We start from the raw sequence: 21,158 nt of genomic DNA on the forward strand, positions 1-21,158 counted from the left end.
TCGTGAGTGTATTACTTAGCTCAATTTGTATTGTTAGTGTGTGTCTGTAGGAGTAAAGTCTAGACACATTCTTTGGATGTAAGCATTGGCTAATTAAACAGATCATGATTAAATGACATGATGATAATAAGGGTGATCACCAAAACCTTATACCAGGGGTGGGGAACCTCTGGCCCTCGAGGTAACTCGGATCTGAAGGTGACTGATAACTGCTAATGGCATTTACTTGAATACCAGACATAGTAAATGCAAAGCAGGATCATATAAAAAAAAAGGTAATAAACAAGCCATTCAATCGTAATACTCGTTTTAATACGTTGACATGCATACAACACAATAGACTTGTTAAGTCCTGTTCGTTGTCCTGTTTGTTGTCCTTATCACCGTCCTGTTAGTTTTCCTCATCACCGTCCTCATCACCGTCTTGTTCGTTGTCCTCATCACCGTCCTCATCACCGTCTTGTTCGTTGTCCTCATCACCGTCCTCATCACCGTCTTGTTCGTTGTCCTCACCACCGTCCTCATCACCGTCCTGTTCGTCGTCCTCATTACCATCTTCAATGTCTTCCTCCATCATGAGAAAAGACGAGTCCGAGCCAATACAGCTGTAGGTGCTGGTGACTCTGCTCAGTTTCTGCTCCAGAAGATATTGATGGTGTAAAATACAGCAGTGCAGTCCCCTGTATCCCTCTTCTGTTATATCGCTTGGAGAAACTAAAATAAAAAGACAAAATGACAGTCTATGTAAGGCAACTTTTAGTTAGCATTGATGTTGGTTCCATATAAGCAATTTGAATGTTTAACTCCGAGGCTGTATATTAGCTAAAAAGATTTGTGATTCAGAAAAAACGCAATCATTACAGATGCTATTCAGTGATAGACATTTGACACTGGGAGGGGGGCAGTGGCAAATGTTATAAATCGGTATTTGTGGAACATACTTTGGTTTCTGATGTCGTCTTTTGTCTGATGAAGGAGGCGGTCCAGTTTGTCCAGTGCCTGCCTCAGATTTTGACAATGCTGGGTCATCTCCTTCACAATGATGACTTTCTCCTCTTCCATACGCCTGACCAGCATAACCTGGTCAAAAAGTCGCCTCTTTGTGCGCAGGTTCACCACTATAATGGAAAAAACACAAAATATAACAACCACAATGGTAAGGCTAATAAAACAAATAATATCAGTTTGTATCCAATCTTTTTTAATTAAATTGACCAAAACCTTAAAATCTGGTAAAAAAAAATTCAACCTCGCCGCTTGCTGAATTTTTTCAATTCTGTCTATGTTGGCAGAATTACATTCAGTATGTCTTGAGATTCAACATTAGTATGCAGTTCAGGGTGGTCAGGAAGGGTTTTACTGTTTCCATAGATATGCCTGTCCCAGTGAGACTAGACTATTAAGACTTGATAGGGCAACATCATACAGACCTTTCAATATAATTATTTTAGAATGATTTGTTGTGATCATGATGATTTGTGACACCTATGTTGACAGCTCTGTGTTACATTGGTGATTGTATTCTAGTACTTCAACTGAATTTATGGAATATCTAGGGCAAACAAAAACAAGTTGTTTCTTACCATCTCCTTGCGCCTCCCAGGGCAGAATGACATCCTCAGACAGACCGCATGCTGCTTCTGTGTCAATTTTCTCTGAACAGGCATCAATGGTGTTGTACTGCAGTATCCTCTCTCTGAGTTTCTTCTTGAGCTCTGTCAGTCTTCTCCGTTTGCGTTGCCTTGTTTGGTTGCTGTCTGTAAAGTAAAACAAAATACAAATAAACTAATATTAATAATACAAACAACAACAACAAGAAACAAATATTGTTTCTAGATAACGTAATAATAAATACCATTTTGTCGATAGAGGTCGTGTTTCTTTCTTCGGAGGGAATAAATAATTTCATCTATTTCTCTCTGGAGCTCCTCTTGGCTACTCTGGGCTCCATGTTTCTCTTGAAAACAGAAACAACAAGGTGTAATCATAAAACATGAAGCCAAATGTTTGGAAATATGGAACCAAATCTATACCACAGTGATCATATAACATACCAGTGGCTGCCCATTGCTTGACCTCCAACACCCACTGCTCCGTGTCCTCCAGGGAGATGTTCAGCTCTTGCTTGAGACTCTCAAGATTGTCCACTTCAGTTTGTGCTCTCTGTGTAGTCTGGTTAGAATGTTTAAAAGGAAAAAGTGAATATGCGTTCCAGTTGGTTGAGAAGGTTGTTTTTTACTGAATTCCTTTATGCACATTAACTGACCAGACAACAACATGAAATGCTAAACACCTTCTCTTCAAGGTTGGCAAGTATCACCTTAGTTTCCCTTTTTTTTCAAGATCAAGCAGGATTAACATTATTATTATTATTATTATTATTATTATTATTATTATTATTATTATTATTATTATTATTATCCAGAAATTCAGATGAATCAACCTATAGTGCTTTATTAAAAACAAACAGAACAGAGACTCTCTTGGCAGAACAGTGTGCCATGGCAGCACCATCATAATGAAATGATTGCAGAATACATTCAATTCAACAACATGTAGCTAAGGATGGTGTTAAATTACTACAACAACAAACTCGGATAGTCTTAATATACATTTTGAAATGCAGCATGGACGTCTTACTTTGACAAATCTCTTTGAGAGTGTCTTGTGGAGATTCTCCACCTTCCTGTGGTTCCATTGCATAGCCAGCACGGTTATCATATCTGCTCTAGCTGTAAACACAAAAACATGAAAATTCATATGAGCTTTACAATGTGGCACTACTTAAAACTATTTGTTTTCCTCTACCAACCTGATTTGGTCATGTATTTTGTTGTCAGAGCTGCCCTTGAGAGGAAGCTGTTAACCTGTTCCACTTCCTCGCCGACAGTATTTCCAGCACCTTCCTGGCTTCTGCCACCCCACTTCACCTGCTCAGAATCATAAACAATGAGATCTAGCTATTTAGTTCAATATTATAATTTCTTGTACTGTACATCTTTAGTTATCATCAGTGTCAGGAGCAATTTCAGAAAGTTAAAATGTTCTGATATTGAATTATGCTTTGAACTACAATGTCACAACTGCAGTTATTTGAAGCTCTATTCATTCATTATTTCTACAGTGCGGATATATTTACTAAAATAAACATAATGGGTTTTGGAAGCCTATCCTTGTGACAGTCTCTTTTGTCACAATTTTGTCAACATTTGTAACTATTACAATTATTCCACAGGCTTGAATAGAATATACTACATGATATTCTTATGTGCACTACAATTTCTAAAACATTTGAATCTAGTGACACAAATGTTTAACTTGCATACTGTACCTCGCATTTGCCTGTGTGGGCCTTGGCGTGCATTACAGAGAGAAAAGGTTTCATCTCTGTAAGTGGTTGGAGCTCAGGCAACTTTGCTGCCATCTTCTCCAAATAAGGCCAGTACCTGTAATGACAAAATCAATTAGCTTTTCCAGTTGCATGATGGCATAATAGTAAAAAGATAAACCAGGTCCTTAAAATTACCAGTACAATCCTTGTAACCAACATCAGCATTTATCCAAATGAATGCTTTTTTTGCTTTACATCTACTGGATGTGCAAGAATTAAATAGATAACACGTTTCCCACAAACACTTCCAATTTTGCAATAGTTATAACTACCTGCAGGCAACATCCATACAAAAGAATGTTGCATTCGCAACTTCAGCCAGCTCCTTCTGCAGGAACATTGGGTAGGCATATATTTCACCACGGTAGTGATTTAGGCCTTGTAGTAAGATGCCATGTCTGCACACAGCTATTTGCAGTCCTTCCTCATCCACCTTGGCCCTGGACTTGTGTGAGGTTTCTCTGCAAGCTGTGAATGTTGCCGGTCCACAAACATCACGACCACTTTTCTGAAATAGACACAATCTGTTACATTTAACCCTGTGCTAAGAAAAATAAATAAAGGGTTAAGGGATTGAATAGATTCTTACAATCGTCATCTGGCTCCTGATTTTGTCGACAAAGGCAGACACTTTACTGTCCTGGGCAATGAACAGTCCATCAAATAGAGACGGTTCATCTGTCCTGCGAAATTCGAGAAAGACATTGTAAGCAACATTATCATACATACATAAGTTTGATTGTGTCCTCTATTTAATGTGGCCAATTTGCTTTTGCCATAACATTTTCCTAAATGTGGAAAAGGTCTTTGTGAATTTGATCTGTAATTCTGTGTAAAGTCTTTTGCCACCATTATTTAACATTAGTGAAAAGTTTACTGACTTCTTGTAAAAAGGTAAAAATAAAAGTACATCATTTATATTGATGGGCATGGAATAGGGCAGAGGAAGGCATAGAAAAAGGTTCCTGGGCAATTTAATACATTTTTCATGAAGCGATTATATCCAAAACTGGTTCTTAGCTCCAACATATCCAACTAACGTCAACCATTTAACATTTTAAAGTTGAGTTAACTTTACAGGCGTCATATATAATAATTTTTATGAATTGGATTTATATAATTATGTGTAATTTCAAACCAACTATTGTTTTCTGATGGTCTACAAACTTTGGAAAAATAAATTGCAGAGTTGGGGAAAGTTAGACATTTCAGCAAAGACATTCAGCTTAGTCAATAAAACAACAACTAAAATGAGAATATGATTTCACTGACCCTCTGGACTTCTTGAAGCGATAATGCTTTCTATTGCCATCTACAGCAATAGCCAGCATGTCAGGTGTGCATGCTGGGCATTTAAAGGGCTCCACCAGGCATAGATCTTCTTGTCTGTAATTACAGAAGGCAAACTCCCGAAAGACTCTGTGGAAGATATCGCTACAGATTCTGCCTGTCTGGAAAAAAGAATGGTATTCATTTGGTTAATTAAAAGTTTGGTATTCAAACATCTTGAAATCCACATTTTATTCTTACCCTTCCTGTGGAAAACGATCGATGTTCAAGCATTTTTATAAATACTTGCTGGGATAATGCTGGGCTGGCCAATTTCATTTGCTCGAATGATGTGAACACATCAAAGTTAAAAATAATTTTGCAGCTGTCGGTTGCTGGCCAGTATTTGTATCCCAGCAAGTCACCTATGCTCGGGGACCATTTGGCGGAACAAATTGGGCAGCACACAGAAGGCAGACGAACGTTGTATGGACCTGAGAAAAAATATAAATGTGCAATTTGACAGCTATCTATGCAATGTAGGACAAAAGTATAATAGTAATCCTGTATTTCTGCTTGATCGTCTTCTGGTGGCAACAAACCATTGATAGTCACCAACACGGTCTGCTTTCCTGGGATGATGGTGAAATCTTGGCTTGGACCAGAGAAGCAGATTTGGGATGGCGGAGGAATTGGAAGCAGACACACTGCAGCAAAGACAATTTCAGAGATTCATATGCATGTTAGGACATGTTAGGAAATGTAGTCAATACAAATTGAGACATTTTAACTGTTAAAGCAAACTTCCGACATGGTGAAAATGATGCCGCTGTATATGTAGTGCACATTAGGAAACCATGGTAAGGGAATATGTAATACCTTATTTGAACCCACCTTGTTCACAGAGTCCATATTGGCCACTTTCATCCACAACCACTAAGGATGTGGGAGGAATAGGTCTGTAAAACCCATCAAACATGGCTTCCCTGTCATGGAAGACATGTTTACCATGGATAATAGGGTCACATGCCGGACAAAGAAAGGGAGTTCCTGGTGGAACACAGTCCAAGCACCGGACCACAGCATCAGCAGTTTTGCATTGGAGACAGGAACGTGTAGTGACAATCTCTGCAGCCAATTTCAAATGAAGGAGCTCTGGCATTGCAGCTCTGAATGTTTGTTCACGTTTCAACTGTCTTTGGGTCCATGTTGATGCAGTGGGTGTTTCTTCTGATGATGCAGGGACAGTGAGAGAACCCAACAGGTTTCTCAGTGTCTGAAGATGTTGATCTAAAATAACAAAATATAAAACAAATCATGGAATTTAGTTTAATTTAAAAAAGATATTCCATACATGGCTTTTCACTTTACAATGTATCATGAACAAAGCTATTACATACTACAAACAATTACCTACATTTCAAGTTGAAGGATAATTTAAGAATTCATTGTGCATACCAAGACTTGGGACCTGTAGAGGAATCTCATGTGTCTCCTCGACCTCTGGGGACTTCTGAGAGCTGGAAGGTTTAACTGCATAAAACAAAGTACGAATTTATGGGAAACATTATTGAGGACCGACCAACGACATTAAAACTTAATGAAACACTAGAACTAGATTATATTTTACAGACCAGATCGATTCTTATTCCAATGTTGGGCTATAATGTTCCCATCCAGGTCCCTCTTCCTCCAGGAAACATTTGATCCTTGCGTTATTTTCTTTGGTATCTTCTGTATCTTCGGTTTCTTTGGTTTCTTTGATATCTTAATATATAAATATATAAAAGAGATTATATATTTCCCTTAATTGTTGCACACACATCTTTGTAATGTGTGTGTCTGTTATCATTTGAGTAAATGTTATAATACATTTTTGGATAATGTTGTACTTGCCTTATTTGCCAACTCATCTGCGAGGGCATTCCCTATCTCTAGCCATTCATTCAGTTGCTTGGATGCCATTTTTAAGTGAGGATAAAAAGGGCAACAACAAACAAAGGATGAACTGACATACAGGGAGGGAGAAAAACAAAACAAAAGACAAGAAAACGAGAGGGGTGAAAGAGAGTAGGAAGAGGAATATGGCTCTGAAAAGAACCGTTGATTTTTTTATGATAATAGGCTACTTCATATAATTGAATTGATAGATGACCTTAAAAAAACCAAACAGATGAACTCAGATTAGCTGTGCTACCATGTAATTTAATTGTTGCTTCATAAATAAGCATTCGCCAAAATAAAACTACAGGCACCAAAATCAATCAAGTCCCAGGTAAATCAGTAATTACAGGGAAATATATTTCTCTTTTTAACTAGATGTGATGCTTTCACAAAACTTAAGTTGAATTAGCGAATGTTTAAAGTAATAAAACAACTATGACCTGATGATATTCAAGTGTTGAACTTACCCTAACTATCATTAATGCAACATGTTAGGTGACATTTCGAAGAAAGAAAAAGTGTGTGCATTATAAAAAGCGCCATGTAAATGTCAACTATTATTATTATTATTATTAAAGTGCCATTTCCTTTCGCATTGTTTACGTTCATATCATGTCCTGGTCTGGTTAGCTGAATATACATACTTTTGCCATTGTTATGTGTTATGTCACGTGCTACCAAGGGTTTTGTTTTTAGGCAAGATTTTAGCTCCTTTTGTGCGAAGGAGAAAACTCTCCCTACAACTTGTTGTAGACGAACCTTCTTATATTGCAATACATATCCGTTAGCGCATATGCTAAGCGCTAAGCGCTAACCTTTACAGCCATGCTATTGCTAACAACATGCATTCGCCTATACTGCCTATGCCACGGGCCAGCCCTAAAACGTAAAACTGAAATATCGTGGTTAAACATGCTTAGTAGAAAAACGACAGGATTAATTAAAAGCGTAAACAAATCAAATGAAATACAGAAATCAGATTTACCACTTGTAAAGCTCTGACGCTCTTTAACAATCCTTCTTCTTCTTCATCTTCTTCTTCATCTTCATCTTCTTGGCTCGTCGCACTTTTATTGATGCGCAAGGTTAAAGTTCACGGGATTACGATCGTGACAAAACGTGACAAAAGGTTGTAATAAACTGCTGCTAGAAATGAATAATGGGAAAGCTACGTGGCTATGGGTCGTAATATCGTGATCAACACTGCTTAAACAATCGACCTATTTGGTCGTTTTTTGTAGGAGGACAGGCTGGGTAGGTGAGCGTGGATAGAACACCCCCAAAAGAACCAGCATTTCAATTATTATAATACTACAAGTGAAAATATATGTAAGTATTGATCATTTGTGTTGTTTGTGCTGTACTATACGGTCTGTTTCTTTATTGTGTTAAGTGAGAAGTAAAGCTGTGCTATGAAAGTTAGCTTTTGCTACCTTTAAATCCATAACAATGCAAGCTAGTAGCCTAATAGAAGGCTGACTCTACAAACAGGCTTTCATGATTCTGTTTAGATATGCAAGTATAACGATACGATACGATAATACTTTATTCGTCAGATCAAGTCTGAAATTTGACTTGCGTCACAGAGGCTCCATGTCCAACATCAACAGACAAGTATCCAGACACAATACATGAAACACAAACAACAAACATTTAACATAACAGCACAATCAGTTGAGAGAAAACATGCTCAAAGAACCTTCAGCGTGCATTTGATCTGGGATTTAGCTCTGTATTTACTGTGAGGATTGACTGATGCACGAAGGAGTGCTTCAGTCGGACTTTATTGAATCGTGGGACCCTGTATCTCCGATTAGATGGTAGCAGTTCATATTCACTGTTCAGAACATGGTTTGGGTCAGAGATGATGTTGTTGGACAGCCTCACTAGGTTGTTATGATAGGCTGAGTCATAGTCTCTGACAGGGTTGACCAACAATCTTTGAGCAGATTTTTAACAGGTGGAGCAGTTTTGATTTTAAAGCTGCTGACAAACATTTGTACCAGGTAGTATTGCAGGACTGCAGAATAGACATGATCACAGATGTAAAGAACGACAGAAGAATTTCTCTGCTCGCCCCAAAAGACCTAAGACGGCGGAGAAAATAAATTCTTTGTTTTTTACTTTTGCACAGATATTCAATGTGATCTTTCCATGACAGAAGATGGTCAATCATTACACCCAAGTATTTGTATGAAACTCCCTGCTTGATTTCATCTGTATGGATGACAATGGGGACTTTATGGGAGTCAGATGGTGAGCCAAAAATAATTTCCTCAGTTTTCTTGGTGTTGATCTCAAGAGCATTGTTATCAGTCCACTCAACCACCTGATTTACAGCCTGTTGGTGCAGCTCAGGGTCGTCTGTGTTACTGAGCAGAGATATTATTGCAGTATCATCCCAGTACTTAATGATGACTGATTTGGTGTGTTGGTACGACAATCATCAGTGTAGAGAGTAAAGAGCACAGCTGAACTCACACAGCCCTGGGGGGCACCTACATTGGTTGGGTACAACCTACATTGGGTGTAACGGTATCCGTATTCGTCCCGTACCGTCACGGTTCGGACGTCACGGTTCGGCACATGCAGTCACACAACGAATACACCTTTTTTTACGAGTGGGAAAAAGGTCTGTCATTCAGAGCAGTATCCATTACACTATTTATAATCCAGGGGGCGGTATTGCGCCTAAAAGCTGTTTGCCAGCCGCCCTTAAACAACAAATGAAGAACAAGAAGAAAACACATTACAACAAAACTAACAAAATACAAGAAGAAGAAAAGTTAGTATGGCGATTTCAGATAACACACAGGAGCTAGAACCCACCTGCTTCTTTTAAATCAGCTGTGTGGGAACATTTCGGGTTCCCTGTTGACTACAATAACGATGGAGTGTGAATGGTGGATCGGACGAGGACGGTGTGTTGGCGTTGTTAGACAGCGGTCCGGTATGCTAATGGTAACACACGCCAAACATGCTAAATCATATCAGAAGGCATCACCCAGATTTGCCAATCACCGGAGCCCGGCAAAAGACAACAGCTTGTTTTTAAGAAGCCAATAGACCAAAAGAAATAACGGAAGCTATTGGCATATATATTTCAACGGCCATGCGCTCTTGAAACACTTTCTTATTATTTATGATTTAATATTTTCAAGACATTCTTTTTAGTTTTACAGCTTATTGAACCTTTTTGTTTGACATCAGCCATTATATAATCTGGGCATCTGAGTTTGTGTGGTACTGTTTGTGGTTTGTTTTTAACAGTGTAATACAGTTAATTATTCAACATGAGTTTGCTTTTTCTTGTTGTGCCGAACCCGTACCGAACCGTGACCCCCAAACCGAGGTACGTACCGAACCGTGAATTCTGTGAACCGTTACACCCCTATATAAGCCATGATAGCTTATTTTATTAACACGCTAATTTGATATGAAAATCAACGGAGGCTGAGTTAACTTTGTAGGAAACCCTACCATCCATGATGCCCCTGAGCTGTGTTTTATTTGTTAACTTCATATTTTTCATTTCCTAAAACATTTATTTTCCTCTCATATTAACAGTGTGGATCATTGAGACAGCGTGGTGTCCAGAGTCTTATCCCGTTTCCCACTTCCTCTGAGGGGACAGCACGGAGGTGAGGGGGGGGGGGGGCATGAAAAAGGACCTGCAACATCTTCCTCCACGCTGGGCGTTGCTGTTATCAATGGCTCAGTTTCATTTCATTTGACCAAATGTCTTTACATATACATTTAATAGAAGTTATTATTATCCACCTTTTTGTTTCATGTCCTTTTATTTAAAACATTCTTTGAGACTTTATCTTCTGGTTCAAATTTCAATAAATGTAATTTGTATAATCACTCTTTTGTCTTTATTCTACGTGAAAATGTTAGAGATTCCATTCAAATCTGTTGATTATTCAGATCTTCCTCACGCTAGGAATAGTATGTTGAGTTTTTAATGCAAAATGTATATCATTTTCTCACAGGATATAGAATGAGACAACACAGTTTGTATCCATTGTGTATGAATGCTTCAGCTCTTCAGACCAACATAGTAAGATGTGAGCATGTTCCTAATTGTGTTGGTATGCAGCCTAGGTCTGCTCTGTTTAATAAAGCCAATCTGCCACTTTTATAGTGTAGAATTTGTTCAATTAAAGCAGTCTTTAATTGTTTGTCCTAAACATAGCAATATACTCTTTTGAAATGTAACTTGTCTTTGAAAAAATAATAGTATACAGTTTATATTGTGTATCACCTTTAGCTTGAAAATACATACAGATGTAGCACTTAATTTCAGACAGTTTGAAACGCGAGGGCCGTGATTGGTACGTGATCTGCCCTCGCTCAAGGGAAAACCTCCAGCTTGACTTGAGACCGCCCCCGTGATAAATAAATGTAATTATAATGAAGCCAGCTGCAATGGATCATTGATCCACCAGGGGGTGCAGTGGGGTTCCACACTGGAGCTCATGTGAAATAAAGTCAGATACTGTACAGTACAGGAAATGCAGCCCGGCTCTCTATTTTTAATCCTAATTTAATCATCTTCACCACGATCATTTATGTTTATGTTTGCCGAATTGACATGAAATCACTGACAAATATGAATATACTGTATTCAACTTCATTAAAACGTTATTAACGTGCCTAAACTCAGTAATTATACCATCATGTTCTGATAATGATGACGCAATAGCCCCGCCTCTCCCCATCTCTGCTGCTCACCCCCGCGTCAAAGTAAACTGCACACTGAATAGACCCTTTTTGTGTTTGTACACAATAATGACGTAGAACGTATGCGCGCGCATTGTGGCAACAGAAGGATGACAGAGATAAACAGCTTGTCAAGCTACGCAAGGGGATTATCTCTTAAAGATCGTGAATGTTACCTTAACAAGTTGACTTTGACAAATGGTGTCCGATTTCCAGATCCGTGTTCTATTGATGAGTGGGTTGAAGACGTTAGCAAGTGGCCGAATATACAGTGGCCAGATATACCTATTTAATTGAGAAACCGAGCGTGTACACCAGAGAGAAATTACGAGCCTATAAATCAGTGGATGCTTACGAATACGTTGTCTGTGGTCATGTACAGAACGTAAAATACCATGACATAGACTCAGAGTTTTGTATTTTGAGATCAGAAATTCTCCCTAGTCAAAGACAAGGACACAAGACAACGATGTATGAGGCTTGGGTCATAATCAACCAACGAGAAAACTACGTCCTCACAGCGAATTGCACCTGTATGGCGGGGTGAGTAGCCTATTATTTGGTGTTGTGGGCTTGTAGTTAACAGTTCATGTGTGTGTTACTGTCCTTTCAGCTGGCTATTACTCTCCTTTCCATATCAAAAATCGTATGCCTTGCCCTGTAACTTTCTCATCATAACCAGGGTTTGAAACTAACATGTTCATGAACAACAACACAATGACAACAGGGTTCAAAATGTCAGCAGCCAATATCATTCGGTTACATTCAAAACCTGATTAAGCTTAGGATACTCACATGTCTAGTAAGTTAGATGTTTACCTACTTCATAGCCAGAGCCGAGATTTGTCTGAGAGCAAATGTTACTTTCAAGCCCAGTATGTTTATTATGATTTTGTGAAATGTCAGGCTTGGGTCATGCTGCAGCCATGCAGCTGCAATATTATTCAAAGTTGAGCTCTATGTTAGGATGGGAAGGACAGAGAAAGCAGTGGTTACTTCTGGAGTGTGCATGTGGAAAGACATCAGCAGGAAAGAAGTCAGACCAGCTCCATTGAGGGAAATCAGCTTCCACAAACCAAAGAGGCTTGGCAGGCAACTTCCAGCAGCTTCAACATCTGCTAGGAAGAATAGTATCACACCCAGAGGCATGTAATAGTTGACAGAGCCTAGATAAGTTTCCTTTTGCCATAGTGCATTTAATTAATTCTCAGGATTTCTCCTCAGTGTCTTGACACCATAATGTAGCCTGAGAAAGGTGTTACTTGGTGATGCAGAGATGAAAAGGCCTACAGACCAACGTGGCATCATGACTTTTTGTAAACATACACGCTCAGTTTGAATAGTTTCAGTATCATTTGTTATGTTAGTTTGAATATGTCTGCCTTTTTGTCTTCAGATTACTGATTCTAGAAATTCGATTGTTTGTTATCTACAGCTTAACTGGTCTGGTTTTAGAATAATTCAGTCATTATTCTTAAAATGTGAACATTATGCAGCACACTAATTGTGTCTTTTTGTTGCTCTATTATCAGTGTTGACAGATGATGACATCCGGGAACTGCTGGATGTGAACCCAGGTGCTGCAGTGCTGACGAGCCTGGAAAACAGTGACACTGCATCGTCTGACACTGATTCAGAGGAGCATCCAGACTTACCTGAGCCCTTGACTGCTTTATTTGATGCAACACTCCGGGAACTCTCACCACAGGAAATGAAGGTGAAATGTGAGGATACATTTCACAAACTAAAAACTACACTACAACCTCAACAATGTGAGAAACTGGAATTTGTGACACGGAAACAGTCAAGGTCAAATGAGTGGCAGACCTATAGGGCTGGTCGGATCACAAGTACCAAATTTCACCATGCAGCCACAACTGACAAGATCAGCAAAACATACCTAAATGGTATAATGCAGTACAACAAAACAGAGTTAAATGTCCCATCTGTGCTCTGGGGTCAAAACATGGAGGAAACGGCAAGACAAGCCTACACTGCATTTATGTCGCAAAGCCATCCAGATTTCAGCATCAGCTCATGTGGCTTAGTAGTGCAACCTTCTGAGCCACACCTTGGATCATCGCCAGATGGGATAGCAAGATGTACCTGCTGTGGCAAAGGGGTGGTAGAGATCAAATGTCCCTACAAATACAGGAATAGCCTTCAAGGATGTACAGAAGACAAGCAGTTTTGTCTGGACAAGTCATTCTCTTTGAAACATTCACACACGCACTACTATCAAACTCAACTTCACATGTTTGTGTGTGGTGTTAGCTACTGTGACTTTGTGTTGTGGACTAAGGAGAAGTTCATTGTGCAACGTATCCTAAGAAATGAAGAGTTTCTGCAGGAGGCTTTGCCAAAAGCACATGAGTTCTTTAGCTCGAGTGTGTTGCCTGAATTACTGACAAGAAGACATGATCCTGTCTTGGTGTCACAGAGAGCCTGCGAATACTGTGAAAGACCAGATTTTGGTAAAATGATCATCTGTGTCAAATGCAACAACCACATTCACTACAGTTGTGCACACATAAAAAGGAAGCCAGCAACATGGTTATGTAGGAAATGTCTGAGAGTTGAGGCTTGAATGCCTTCATGTAGGAGTGGGCAATATAATGTATTGTATTGTGATAGGAGACCAGATATGGTGTTAGATGTCGGTTATGGATTGTCTTTCCCTGGTTGTTAAAGTTGCATTACAGTTGAAACAATGAATTCATCATCAGCCTTTTCTTTACATTTGATGTTGTTATTGACAGCTGTGTCTAGATGCACTTCAGTGCAACAAGATATTTTAAGTTTTATTCTGTAATGCTATATATGTATCCATAGAGATAATTTACGACCTAAAATTATTATTTACTGTTTACAACATACAGAACCAGTTTGATTCTAATATATTGTACATACTCCTACTTTTTATGTTGTTAATGTTTAGTGGCACTTTAATGGCACCTGAATGGAATGAAACTCTGTTAGTAACAACATTACAAATAAATGTGATACTGCACTCTGAATTGTTGAGATAATCTGGGGGGGAAAGGACCATTAGACACACCAGTGGCAGCCAATGTGGGGAGGTTTATTAAAATGCATTCAGTTTTAAGTACAGTAGGCCTATATACATGTTTTACAAATGTAAAATCACTTTATAAGTCATACATGGTTATGTGTAACTCATTTGGGAACAACACTCTTACAGAGGTTTGTGAGGGCACCACATACAATAACAACATCATCTAGTATGTCAACCTGCGACAAAGGAATAACTGTTTGTAAAATCTTAAAGTTTTTCCACCGACCAATAACTCGCTCTACATGGATCCTCACACGAGAAAGTTGTCTAGATGTGTCCACTTCCTGTGCAGAAAGCTGCTTCTTTCCTTTTGTGAAATGAGGGATACGAAGGGTTGCACCATAGGCCGCAAGCTCATCTCTGATGAGAAATCCTCTGTCTGCTAAAACCTCATCCCTAGGCTCCAAAGGTTTGAGGAAACCTGACTCCTTAGTGATCTGCTTGTCTGAAACCCGTCCACCCCACCCAGGAGACAGAAAGGAAATTGCACCAGCTGGAGTGATGCCGATCAAATATTTAATGGTGTTGTGTTTATAGTTTGACCATGTCTGGGCCCTGGAAGTCAGATTACTGGGTCTAGCTATAAACATTTCTGTGCAATCTATTATGCACCGGCTTCTTCTAAAGCTGCGCTTGAATATTTTTGGCATATTTTTAAGTACTGCACCCTTACTTGGCCATTTAATAAGTGGCTTGAGGACCAAGGCCATAGCAGGGAACCAGCTCCGCAAAATATTTGATAAGGTGGTTTTTGATACCTGAAATCTATAAGCCAAGTCAGTATTACATAGGCCCAACCTTAATTTCATCAATATAATCAATAGGTGGTCCTCTACTGTAAGTTTGTTGTGAATTCTTTCTACGCTGCCCATCATTTTTGTAATCAGCCACTCAAAGACCACAGAGGTCAGTCCTGTGAGAAAAATCAATTGTCCAATGTTGCACTTAACAGTGGTGTAGGAGAATGTAGATTTTTGCAGCTCCTCTTTCAGCTTTACATTTTCTGCTCGTAGTGTGTCAAACTCCTGTCGCAGGTTGACATATTCCTCCTGAAGTTGACTGTATCTCAGGTTCAGATCATCGTACTCTCTCTTTGGAACTGGGATATCCTCTTCAGCTTAAATATAGAAAAGTGAAAAATTAGCATGTGCTGCAACCAATGCAAACAAGTTTACAATTCAGGGGTTCTCACACATTTTTATCAATGAATTCAAAACTTTTCCATGACAGAAGAGAAGATACATTATCGATCCCAGGGGGAGATTTTTCCTCTGCATTTGACCCATCCAGGGGCCAGTGTACACGTCACACACAGACATACATAGCAATTGGAGCAGTGGGCCTGGCAGGAGCACACACACACTAGGAGCACATTGACTCTTTCAGTGAGGGTGGGAACCCTGACAATCAATCAGTTAATTCTAAGATGATATATTCATATATTCATACCAGGACAATGATCCATGCTGCATTCTTGTTCTGGAGTTTCAGAAGTAACAAGTTGATTTACTGCAGTGTCAGCTCTCCTCCTTTTCCTATGGTACCTACAGTAACAGCAGAAATTCATAGTTAGACTAATCCATATCTCAAAACAGCAGCTGTAGGCACCAAAGCTTATGCAAGAGAGGAAAACAAAACAAAAAACGACTGAGAGGATGTCAACTCTAATCTTACCTGTCCATCTTTGCATTTGGGTTCTGGCTTTGTTTTGTGTACATGAACACAGATGGCACAAAATCAGGACTACTAGAGTCCAATGATGCCTCGTCTGCAAAAATAAAACACAAACACGTTTGTTTAGCCTAGCAAGCTACTAGGCAAATCTAACACCAGCTTATCAAACTTTAGCTGCATTTGATTATTATTCTACATCATACAGACAATCACTATGTAAATGTAAACAAGGCTCTCCCGTAAAATCAAAGAGTAGGCTAGATAACCTCATTACCTGATATAAAGTGGGCGCTGCAGATGCGAGCATTTTTGATTATGTCCTCATTCCAGTCCACACGTTTAATCGCCTGCAGCCACAGACGCCGCCGGTTGCTCTGAAATGGTCGTGGTCCTCTCGGAATCCTATAAAACTTTAGTCCGCCGGTGGAATAGCGATTCGTACAACCGTATACGCAACAACCAGACATGTTGATGCTGGGTACAGTTTGTAAATGCTTGCTAACCAGTTGCTACCTCGTCTTTGTCATTCAGAACTGCTTGAAAACAACACCACTTCCGTTGCCCACATGCGCGCGCAACTTTTTGATGACGTCGGCTGTAAAAGGGTCTATTCAGATTATTTATCTTTCTCTCGATATGGACATAAACGCGAGTGACGTCTAATCTGACAGGACGGAGACACGCAGCCCTGCTCACCTGCAGCTCCCCCCGCTGTGATGCAGTGGGGAACGGATTAAAACACACACTTTAGTCAGATCATCGCCTTTAGTTATTTTAATTACCTCTCGAACTACCTAAACTAGTTATAAATATGTTTATTTTTACTGTCGGCCAGGTCACTCATTACTGGATCAGCTGCTGCATGAGACAGACAATGACACTGTCCGGAGAGAGGGAGGAAAAAGAGAGGCTCCGTGTATTTTATTATTATATAGAGTCGTTATTTATTTGTTTTAAAGCTCAATAAATAACAAAGAAGACCTTTGACCGGCACTTTTTATTATTTTGTCCGGAAGATTTAAAATTTAATACACGTTGACCTCTGCCCCATGGATGTATAATAATAACTGGATACAGCGTGGGAGGCGGGGCCTCATTCATTCATTGCTTGGCGCATGATGATAAAATGGCCCAACTTTTGAGAGAGCGAAACGTCACAGATTACCCGGCATGCCTGAGAAGTACCCGTATGTGCTCATAGCGCATGCGCAACTTTAACCAAAATGCAAAGGATTATTGCACTGTATATATATATATATGTATTGAAGAAACACACTCCTCAATGTCAGTTTCGGTGATTTATTGACAAGGATGACGACACCCTAAAACAGAATAATGCAGCAAAATAAGCTGACAAAGTATTACATCCATGCAATTCAATCAACACAAATATATACCACGAAACAGAGTATAGTAGTATAATAGTATAATATATATATAGTATAATATATGGTATAATATAATAGTGGAAACAGTCTTACATGAATGAGTGGACGAACGTCTCAACTCGAGGCGGAGTGCATGAACAATGTTTGAACTAAAATGGCCGCTCGGCACTTCCGGGTCAGAGCACGGCATAACCAGGCAGCGACAGCAGTGACACTGCCCTCTAGTGGCCGGCGATAAACTCTTCATCCCCCCCAGACCGGAAAGCTATGGGCCGGAATAGGTTAACGGTCTACATCCCGTATCCAGCTGCCAGACTCGGGCTCGTAACGTGCAGGCGGCCTCCTCAAGCGGCCCGGCCGAGTCGGCTGGGGCAGCGTCGGCGGCGACTGCGGCACCGGGAGCGGTGCACCCAGGAAGGCACCCGTAGGAACAGCGAGGTCAGAGGACGCCCCATCAGCAGGCGTCGGTGGGGAAGCGCCAATAGCCGAGTCGCGGGGCCCGACAGCCGGCCGCTGAGCAATCCCCTGGGGCGTCGCCCAGCCCGGGTGGATAGGTGGGGGCTGATGACCCAGGGCAGCGGGCGGCGGCGACGGCGCAGCCGACTGCTCGCGGGCGCAGGGTGTGGCCGGCGTGTAGGCACGGAGGAACCGCCGGTTGCGCAGTGTCAGACGTCCCGAACCGTCAACCCTGACCCGATACTGGTCGTGGCCCGGCGACTCCACCACGATCCCCGACCTGTCCCATTTGTGGGGGCTCGGGCCTTGCTGGTTCTGGAGGAATACCCTTTCGCCGAGTGCCAATGGGCGGAGCGGTCTCGAGTGAGCCCCCAGAGACTCGGTGGTACGGGACATACGGGTCCGAAGGGCGTCCTCCTTCGCCGCCCATGCCTCGCGCCATAGCAGGCGGATATGCGGGTTCGAGAACTTCTCGAGGCGGTTCACGAAGGAGAGCGAGCCACGAAGTGGGCGGCCGAAGATGATCTGTGCTGGCGAGAGGTCGCAGTCGGGGTCAGGCGTGTTACGCAACTGCAGCATAGCGCGCAGGAAGCGGTCCTGATCAAGGCTGCCCGACGGGCCGGTGTTGGACATCAAGAGGCGCTTAGCAGTCTTAACCGCAACCTCCGCCCTCCCATTCGACTGCGGAAAGCTAACGGAAGACACACGGTGTTCGACGTGCCATAAGCGGAGGAAGTCCTCGGTGTGGCTCGCCTTGAATTCCGGACCACCGTCGCTCGAGAGCTCCTCCGGTACGCCGAAGGTGGCGAAGAACGACCGGAGGTGTTGGACCAGGCCAGCTGAGCCCGCCAGGGCAGTACCCGCCGTAGAGCTCAGGACCTCTACCCAGCCCGAGAGCCGATCCCCGACAACTAGGTAGTGACGGCCCCCATAGTCGAAGAAGTCAGCAAACACCGCCTCGAATGGCGTGGACGGGGGTGGGGACGGCCGGGGGGGTGTAGCCGCCTGTGACGGAGCATTGCGGTTGCAGTCTGCACACCCGTCCCTGGTGGCCTGAATGTCCCCGGACATCCCGGGCCAGTAAACTATGGCTCGGGCATGCTGCCCCATAGCTGAGGTCCCCTGGTGAGCGGCATGGAGATGCCGAAGGACCCTCCCACGGAGGGATGGGGGAACCACGACGCGGTCCCGATAGAGCAGGACGCCGTCCTGGGCGTAGACGGACTCACAGACCGATGACAGACTCGCCAGGGCAGGGTCGTTAACGTCAATCCCACCCTCTTGCTCGATGAGTTGGAGGAGGTGGCCGAGGCATCCATCAGCCGCTGTTTCCCGTGCGAGGAGGGGCCAAGAGACGGCTCCGAGCTCCCGTGCGTCGTCGCGGATGGAGGCCATGAGTGCTGACTCCATGGCGTCAGGCCCGCTCGGCAGCCCCAATGAGAGGCCGTTCGCTGAACCCGAGGGGGAAGGATGCCTCGACGTGGCATCAGCGGCATAGTTGCTCTTGCCAGGCAGATGCACAATGTCGAAGCGCCATGGGAGGGTGCGCTGCTTCAGTCTAAACAGACGCGAGTTTGTGATCTCATCCAGCGTACGGTCGCCAAAGATTTTCACCAACGGCTTATGGTCGGTGACCACGACGAGGTTGTCGGACCCCTGCGTGAAGTACCGCGTCTGTTCCAGGCCCCATGCCACAGCTAGGGCCTCTCCCTCGACGGCTGCATAGCGCTGCTCCGCAGGGGACAGGAAACGCGAGCCCGCGAGGGTGACCCTCCACCCTCCTGGACAGCAGTCCGGTATGCCCGAGGCACAGTGACAATGTTGCTGGAGCAGGAAGTAGCCAATGCCACGCATGGACCAGTCAGGGCGGAGGCAGGTCCGCTTCTGCATGTCGTAGATCTCCACGCCCTCGCGGATGGCCTCCATTATGGCTTGCTTGGACGTCTGGAAGGCCTCCTCCAGAACGGGGGACCATAGGAACGCACAGCGTGGGCTGAGGAACGGCTTAAATGGAGCCATCGTGTCACGCAACTGGGCGTAGTTAGCCACCTGGTTGACAAGGCCGAACCAACTCCTGATGTCCGTCGTGGAGCCTGGGGTGGGGAAGTCCCGGATGGCGTCCAAGTATTTTGGGAGCGGTTCGATGGTAGATTCCGACACCCTGAAGCCAGCGAAGTCGACGCACCTCTCCGCGAACTGAAGCTTGTCCGGATTCAGCACGATCCCCGATCGGCCGACACGCGTCAGGAAGTCGATGGTCCTCCACCAGTGTTGCTCCAGGTCGGTGTCATAGTGGATGGTGTCATCCACACAACGTTCCTTGCGTTCATAGTCCGAGAGGACGGCGTCAAACCGACGGTTGTAGCCATCCCCTGACGACAGGAAACCCTGTGGTGCCCTGGTGTAGCGCCAACGGCCGAAGGGCGTGATGAAGGTAGTGAGGTGGCGATCCGACTCACGCAGGGGAACACTGTGGTAGCCGTTCCAGGCGTCCGTGACGGTCTTCCAGGTGCCCTTCGGGACGCGGCGTGCGAGGTGGAACGGGGACTCAGTGGCGAAGGTCTCACGTTGGCAGAACTTGTTGAGGGGGGAGAGGTCCACGGTCCTGCGGGGGGAACCGTCGTGCTTCCGAGTGACTACCATACGATGGCACCACGTCACCGGCTCGCCGTACGGCACGCGTTCAATGACCCCAAGGGCTTCGTCCCGCAGGAGGTCATCGTGAACCCTCCGCTGCCAGTGTAGAGGCACCGTAGCCGCGGTGTGGCATGCCTTAGGCGTAGCTGCGGGGTCCACGTGCATCTCGATAGGCGGCCCCTCCATGCATGGTAGTGCCCGATGGGGGCAAGTATTGAATGTCGACGAGGCATATCTCCCGAGTAGCCAACCTTTCATCCGGTTATTGTTCTCTGGCGTACAAGGGAACGGTAGTGCTGCGGGGCGCGCCGGGGGGACCGTGCGCTGAGGACATGAGCATTGGGCGTCCCCGGGGTCACTTGGCCCCACGCAGCCGCCGTTGGTTGACCTCGTCGCATTGATGGACAGCGGCTGGACTGGCGTGTCAGCCGTGTCAGGGCTACGCCTGTCCTTGGGCCCCCTTGCAACGTCGTCCGACGGGAAGTTACTGGGCAAGAGGCCGAGGTTGAGCAACGACTCGTAGGAGAGGTACATGGCCCGGACTGAGCTGCTCACATATACCATGGAACGGCAGGATGTAGTACGGCCCCCGCTGCAG

At 43.4% G+C, this 21,158-nt stretch overlaps 3 protein-coding genes across 4 annotated transcripts; 1 reads left to right on the plus strand and 2 right to left on the minus strand.

The window, feature by feature from the left end:
* Positions 1–290: 290 nt before the first annotated feature.
* LOC307029835 (uncharacterized protein) lies at positions 291–6,422 on the minus strand. Its single transcript, XM_079665922.1, has 16 exons — positions 6,295–6,422; positions 6,119–6,193; positions 5,555–5,950; positions 5,263–5,367; positions 4,922–5,154; positions 4,664–4,842; positions 3,981–4,074; positions 3,664–3,899; positions 3,332–3,446; positions 2,813–2,930; positions 2,641–2,732; positions 2,055–2,172; positions 1,856–1,957; positions 1,584–1,757; positions 942–1,118; positions 291–714 (listed from the first exon to the last, which is right to left on the minus strand). Exons 3-16 carry the CDS (start codon positions 5,820–5,822, stop codon positions 392–394), a joined length of 2,334 nt encoding a protein of 777 aa, XP_079522048.1. The 5' UTR covers positions 5,823–5,950; positions 6,119–6,193; positions 6,295–6,422; the 3' UTR covers positions 291–391.
* Positions 6,423–11,320: 4,898 nt separating this feature from the next.
* LOC307028663 (uncharacterized protein) lies at positions 11,321–14,346 on the plus strand. Of its 2 annotated transcripts, XM_079663883.1 has the most exons (3): positions 11,408–11,872; positions 12,236–12,474; positions 12,862–14,346. In XM_079663883.1, the coding sequence occupies exons 1-3, from the start codon at positions 11,799–11,801 to the stop codon at positions 13,914–13,916; spliced, it is 1,368 nt and encodes a 455-aa protein (XP_079520009.1). In that variant the 5' UTR covers positions 11,408–11,798; the 3' UTR covers positions 13,917–14,346. The 2 variants fall into 2 exon arrangements, 1 of the variants encoding a protein (XP_079520009.1); XR_013805055.1 differs by lacking the exon at positions 12,236–12,474 and having other exon boundaries at positions 11,321–11,872.
* A 44-nt stretch (positions 14,347–14,390) lies between these two features.
* On the minus strand, positions 14,391–16,709 carry LOC307028662 (uncharacterized protein). Its single transcript, XM_079663882.1, has 4 exons — positions 16,354–16,709; positions 16,080–16,173; positions 15,855–15,949; positions 14,391–15,522 (listed from the first exon to the last, which is right to left on the minus strand). Exons 1-4 carry the CDS (start codon positions 16,544–16,546, stop codon positions 14,507–14,509), a joined length of 1,398 nt encoding a protein of 465 aa, XP_079520008.1. The 5' UTR covers positions 16,547–16,709; the 3' UTR covers positions 14,391–14,506.
* Positions 16,710–21,158: the final 4,449 nt, after the last annotated feature.

This window comes from Notothenia rossii, assembly GCF_949606895.1.
Source record: "Notothenia rossii genome assembly, chromosome: 2".
NCBI classification, from domain to species: Eukaryota; Metazoa; Chordata; class Actinopteri; order Perciformes; family Nototheniidae; genus Notothenia; species Notothenia rossii.